The sequence below is a fragment of the Chlorella variabilis genome (genome assembly GCF_000147415.1).
Source record: "Chlorella variabilis unplaced genomic scaffold CHLNCscaffold_2, whole genome shotgun sequence".
Taxonomy (NCBI): Eukaryota; Viridiplantae; Chlorophyta; class Trebouxiophyceae; order Chlorellales; family Chlorellaceae; genus Chlorella; species Chlorella variabilis.
Window position 1 is genome coordinate 1991212 of NW_005435086.1, and position 6129 is coordinate 1997340.

Below are 6129 nucleotides of genomic sequence, written 5' to 3' on the forward strand. Positions count from 1 at the left end.
CTTGCGGCAGCCCCGGGCTGGGCCTGCGCGGCCTCAGCCCCTACCTCATGGCTGGGCTGGAGGGCGGCGACCTGCTGTCGGAGCTGGGCGGCATGGCAGACCTGGGATACATCACGTCGCCCGGTGAGCAGGGCAGGGGCAGCAGGCAGCCGCGGCGGCGGGCGGCCCTGCCTGAGCGCGCGCCGCGCTGCCGGCCCGCCGCGCCGCCGGCCTGCTCACGCCCCTGCCTGCCGCCGCCGCGCCGCCCGCCGCAGGCTTTGCGCACTTCCCGCCCGGCTTTGTGCCGTCGCCCCAGAACCCCATGCCGCGCATGCGCCGCCGCAAGTCGGCGCCCGAGCGCGTGGCCCCCTCTGTGGCCTCCCCCGTCAAGACCCTGTTCACCCGCCGCTCCTCCCTGGCCGGGGGCCCCTCCCTCATGGCCAGCTTTGGATACCCGCCCGGCGGCGAGGAGGGCGGGGCCGGCGGCGCGGCCGGCGCCGCCGCCGCCGCCGCCACGCCCCAGACGGCGGCCGAGGCTCGGCTGCGCCACTGCCTGCAGCAGCCCCGCACGCAGCGCTGGGCCGCCGCCGAGTTCTGCTACTCCGCTCTGGACCGCCCTTTCTTCATGTTCAACCCGCTGGCCGGCCTGCTGGCGCAGTTGGGGCTGGGGGAGGGTGCGCGGCTGACGCGGCGCGAGTGGTGCCTCATCCGCTCCAGCCTGGGTGCGCGCGCGGCCTGGGCGGGGGGGCTGGCGGGGGGCAGCAGCTGGTCCAGGGAGCACGGGGGAGGCGGGGGGTTGCGCTGCCGCTGGTGCCGCCGCTGTCGGGCCCGCTCTGCTGCGCCTCTCGCCGCCACCCCGGCCCCCAACGCCCGCCCCACGCCACCCCAACTCAACACACCTGCCCCCACCCTGCTCCGTCCTGCCCTGTCCTGCCTGCCCGCCCCGCAGGCAAGCCTCGCCGCCTGTCCCTCAAGTTTCTGAAGGAGGAGCGGGTGCGGCTGGAGCGGTGGCGGGACGGGTGCCGCCAGCAGTACCAGTCGGGCGCGGCGGCGGTGGCGCACCCCAAGGTGGCAGACCACCTGCCGCTGCCGCTGGGGGTGGGGCAGCGCGTGGTGGCGCGCCACCCGGCCACACGCCAGCTCCACGACGGCTCCGTCCTCACCGCGGCACACAACTGCTACCGGTGAGCCCGCGGCGGCGGCGGCGGGGCCGGGGCGGGGCGTGCAGGGCACGGGCGGGGCGCTGCTGCGCCAGCCAGGGCGGCCACGGCGCGTGCAGGCCGGCGCGTGCCACGGCAGCGCGCGCCGGGCTGGCTGCCGGGCTGCCCGCCGCCGCCGGCGGGGCCGCCGCCCACCGGCCGTCCCGCCCTGCGCCGCTGCTGGTGCAGGGTGCAGTTTGACCGGCAGGAGCTAGGTGTGGAGCTGGTGAGGGACACAGACGTCATGCCCGCAGAGCCTTCCGAGAACCTGCCGCCGGCGCTGCTGGCCGGGCGGCCTCACATGGTGCTCAACGGGCGCCAGATCATCAACGGCCAGCCGGTGCGCCTGCTGGCGCCGCGCCGCCCACCCGCCGCCGTGCTGCCCACGCCGGCGGCCGTGCCGGCCGCGGCGGCGGCGGCCGCGGCGGCCGCGGCGGCAGGGACGCCGTCGCCTGCGGTCCCGGGGCTGCTGCCGGCGCTCGGGGCGGCTGCGGCCGCGGCGGGCGCGGCGGGCGGCAGTGGCGGGCAGCAGCAGCAGCCGCAGCAGCCGCCGCCGCCGCCGCAGCAGCAGCAGCAGGCGCGGGCGGCGGATGCCAAGGCGCTAGCAGAGGTGAGGTGGCGGCGCTCGGGTGGGAAACGGCAGGCCGCGAGATTCCGCTGCTGCTGGTGTGCCGAGAGGCCCTGCAGGGCTGCCTGACCACCTCTGCTCCCACCACCTGCGCCTGCGCCTGCCCGCCTCCCTGCTGCTGCTGCTGCTGCAGCTGGTGGTGGGGCTGGACAAGAAGGAGGCGCTGCTGCTGCAGCTGCGCGGCATGAACGACGAGGCGGCGGCGGGGGTGCACGGCGGCGCGGGCGCCACCGCTGCGCCCCCCTTTGTCAACGCCTATGCCTCGGTGGTGCTGCAGCTCAAGGATGTGAGTGGGCTGCAGGCGGGGGCAGGCGGCTGCGCCGCCGCCTAGGTCGCGTCCAGAGGGGGTGCACGCATGGCGCGGCACGCTGCAGCCTCCCGCCGGCTGGTGTGCCGGCAGCAGGCTGTGGCAGTGGCGCCGCCCCCCCACGCCGCCCCCACCTGCCCCCGCCTCCCGCCCTGCTTGCCCCGCAGGTGAACGACAAGGTGCAGGGCAAGCTGGAGCAGCTGGAGCGGCGCGGCAGCGGCGAGGGCGCCGCGGGAGGAGCGGCGTCGCCCGCCGGCGGCGGCGGCGCCGCCGCGCTGCAGCACCAGCAGCTGGGCGCCAGCCTGGCGGCGGACGCGGCGCTGCAGCGCCAGCTGCAGCCCCTGCGCCTGCAGCCGCCTGAGCCGCCGGCGCAGACGGCCGAGGCCTTCTCCGCCGCCGCGCTGGAGCAGGCGCACGGCATCATCGCCACCTGCCGCCGCAAGCTCGCGGAGTCGGCCCTGGCAGAGGAGAGGGAGGCGGCGGATGCAGGCCTGGCACCCCCAGTGCCGTCACCTGACGCTGCGCAGGGAGGGGCTGCCGATGGGGCCGCCGTGCAGCAGCAGGAGCAGGAGCAGGCGCAGGGAGGAGGGGCAGAGGCGGCGGCAGCGGCACCGGCACCAGCTGCCGCGCCTCTGGACTGGGGCAGCGGCGAGGGCCTGCGCCTGGGCGGCCTCATCGTGGGCTGCGTGCACAGCCTGGTGCTGCTGCTGCGCGGCGCGCAGAGCGGCGGCGGCCTGCCTCCGGCCGCGCTGCCGGCGGCGCTGGATGCAGCGCTGCGGGCTGTGGCGCCGCACTCGGCCGCCAACCAGCAGCTGTTCCGGGAGATCGAGGAGGCGATGAGGGGCCTCCAGCAGCAGATCAGCGCATCGTGAGGGAGCCCCGCTTGCAGGCCCACGCCTCACACCTCCTCGACACTGTCCTGCTGCTCCCACTGACATGCCTCCCTCCTGGTTGCTCCACCTGCTGCTGCCTGTGCCACCGCCCGCTCCTGTATGTATGCCACACTCTGCTGCTGACACGCCTCTGCCTCGTCGACTCGCACCAGCCCCCGCGCCGCCCAAGTGGCGCTCCTGCGCTGTGCTCGCTCCCACCCTGTGCCTGCTCTTCTGACCCGCCCCGCTGCACCCTTTCATTTGCACATTCCCGACTGACGCACGCCAGCGCCATTTTTGTTGTGTTCTGATGTTGTTGCACTTTCTGTTTGACGCCGCCGTGGTTGAAACCCCAATGCCAAGCGCTTGCTTGCAACCGCTGCACAGCAGACGCCGCCCTCACAGCATCAGCACGCCCTGGCAGAGGGGCGCGCAGCCCACAGCACCACGGCGGCCAGCCCAGAGGCACACGCGGCCCACTGCCACCTGCGCCCCCACTGCCGCTGCCCCGTGATCTCCGCCTCCAGGCGCTGCCGCGAGTGCTGCAGCTGGCGCATCTCCCACTGCTGCTCCGCCTGCGCGTCGTGCGCTTTCTTGCACATCTCGCGCTCGAGGTCCCGGTCCTCCAGGGCTAGGTCCCGGTCCTCCAGGGCATGCCCCAGCTTGTCCTTCAGCTGTTCCAGCTGGCGCTGCAGCTCGTTGCGCTCCGCGTCCAGCCGCCCAATCGTGCTGCGGCACTGGGACCGCGCCCTGCCCTTCTCCTGCTCCGCCTCGCGGGCCACCTGGACCTCGATGTACACTGCCAGCGCCTGCATCTGCTGCTGCGACAGCCCACCGCCTCGCTGCACGGCCTGCCGCAGCTGGCCCAGCTGGTGGACCAGCACGTCTGCTGGGACTGCATCGGGTGAAGCGGCAGGCAGGAGCGGGCAACAGGCATGGGGCTGTGACGCAAGCCTGCGTGCAGGCAGGAGCAGCCCTGGAGCCTCCCAAATGCAGGCAGCCATGGTGCAGGCGCACCAGACAGCACTCCTTGCCACGGCTCCTTGCAGATCTCGCACGTGTGCTCGCTGCCCCTGCCGCTCTGAAACGATTGGACCATCCAGTGCATCAGACACCGGTGGTGTACGGGGGTGGTGCAGCGGCATGGATGGACCAGGCGACCATCTGCAAAAAGGATCGTTCATGTATGCAGCGGCGGGTGAGTCGCATATGTGCCAGGCGGCGGCGACGGCGGCGGCGAGTGGAGGTGGACCCTGGCTCACCGGGGGAGTGGTCCTCTGCCTCGCCGCAGTACTTGCATGTCGCTTCCTCGCCGGAGGAGCCCGCGTCATTGCCAGGGAGAGGACTAGCCATGGGGTCGACTTCCGTAGAACCGGTAAGGCACCCTACTCTCGTTCTACACCTGACTCTCGTTCTACATCTAGCTATGCACAGCGAATGAAGGCAGCGTTTGGTCGGCTGATTTGTACATCCCAGCTGGACAGGTCCCGCTCGCCTCGTGCGCCTTCTGCATCGCCTCCAGCCATCCTCGTCACCTTTGCCCCACAGAGCGAGATCAAACGAACGCCCTAGTTGCATCCACCGACACCCGCCACAAGCTCGACCCCTCCAAGGTCCGTGCTCGGCCGCCTGGTGCCAGTTTGACCCCTGCAGCAGCTCTGCAGCCCTTCCAAGGTGTCCCGGCGCCAGCCAGGTGCCAGCCCTGAGGGCAGCGCCCGCCACCTCCGGCAGCAGCCGCCCCGGCCGGCGGCGGCAGCAGCGCTCGGAGCGCCAGCTCTCTGCCGGCCCGCCTGAGGCAATGCATGGAGCCAGCCTTTACTCTTTGATGTTGTCTGCGCAGGCACTCACAGTTAGAGAGCTGCGAATGGCTGCTCCTTCGCTCCGCGTCACGGCGGCGATCCTGCTGCTGGCGGTCGCCGCCAGCTTGAGCCTCACGCCCGCTGCCGCGCTGTCCTGGCCGCTGTGTGAAAATGGAGGCCAGGTTTGGGTGACGGAGCGACCCCGCACTGAGCCGACGTTCCCGGGCGCCAACCTGTGGTGCGCCGCCTGCTGCGGGCTGCCGTCCTAGGCGGTACACCCTGCCCTGCCACCCACACCTCTGAGCAATGCCTGCATCGTCCCTGCCTGCAGGTTCTTCTGTGAATCGGGGCTGAATGTGATGGGTGTCAGCGTGGACCCCTGCGCGAAGTCTGGCACCCTTTGCACCGACGCCGTGTTTGATGCGCTGTGCCAGGCGCTCGGCTTTGACCGCGCCTGGATGGACGACGTCTCTGTGACCAACGCTACACGCGCGGAGGCGGTGCGCTCGCTGACGGGAGAGGTGAGCCGCGCCGGCAGCCTGCCGCAGGGGCCGTGGCACGCACGGCATGGCACGGTGCACAGCGCCTGAGCTCGCGCCGCCCTGCTGCAGTACTGCCTGCGTGACGGCGTCTACTCGCCGACCGTGCCGGAGGACCTGGAGAGCATGCCGGGCGAGCCGTGCGCCAAGATTGACGGCATCACGTGCATCAGGTGGGCGGCGCGGGGCTGGTGGCAGCATATGCAGCAGGGGGTGGGGCATGAGCAGGGCCCTGCGGCCATGGCGGTATCTCTAGCCAGGGCGGTGGACACGACTGTACACCTGCCCATGCCTGGTCTGTCCCCATGGCCATGCAGGAACCGCCAGACGATGGTGACTACGCTCGGCGCCGACCTGGCGGCCTTCCAGCCTGCACCTCCCGCAGCGGAGCCCGTCATGCCTGCAGTCATTCATTCAGCACACAGCCCGGCCGCCTCTTGCTCGAGGGCGGCCCACTTTGGCCTGGGCAGCCCGGGCCGCCCTCCCCCCCGGGCGCATGTTCGGTGTTGGAGGGGTGTGCCCAGCGATAGGGGGCCCCTGAAGGCATGCGCCGAGGCCGGGAAGCGTGGTTCGGCGCTGCTGCACGCTTGGCGATTTGACCAGAACCACGTGCCGCCGAGCTGCGGCCGCAGTTTCCGGCCCACGGTCTACGGTCGCAGCCACGGGACTCGGCGGCACGGCGTTTGGGCCCAAGCTTGCTGCCGCCGCCGCCGTGCCCGGGGGGCAGCGCGGCGGCGGCGGCGGCACGCTGCGACGCCCCCGTGCTGCCGAGCTGCGGCCGTAGTTTCCTGCCAGAAGCCCACGGC

General features: G+C 72.8%; 1 protein-coding gene across 1 annotated transcript in view; it reads left to right on the forward strand.

The window, feature by feature from the left end:
* Positions 1-2985, forward strand: part of CHLNCDRAFT_138086 (hypothetical protein) — a gene marked incomplete at both ends in the record, with an annotated part of 4478 nt that extends 1493 nt beyond the window's left edge. Inside the window, 6 exons of the mRNA XM_005851225.1 lie at positions 38-123; positions 255-701; positions 929-1163; positions 1368-1788; positions 1940-2092; positions 2281-2985. Of these exons, the coding sequence (XP_005851287.1) occupies positions 38-123; positions 255-701; positions 929-1163; positions 1368-1788; positions 1940-2092; positions 2281-2985 (2047 nt within the window). The remainder of the gene's footprint in view (positions 1-37; positions 124-254; positions 702-928; positions 1164-1367; positions 1789-1939; positions 2093-2280) is intronic.
* Between the last annotated feature and the right edge of the window lie 3144 nt (positions 2986-6129).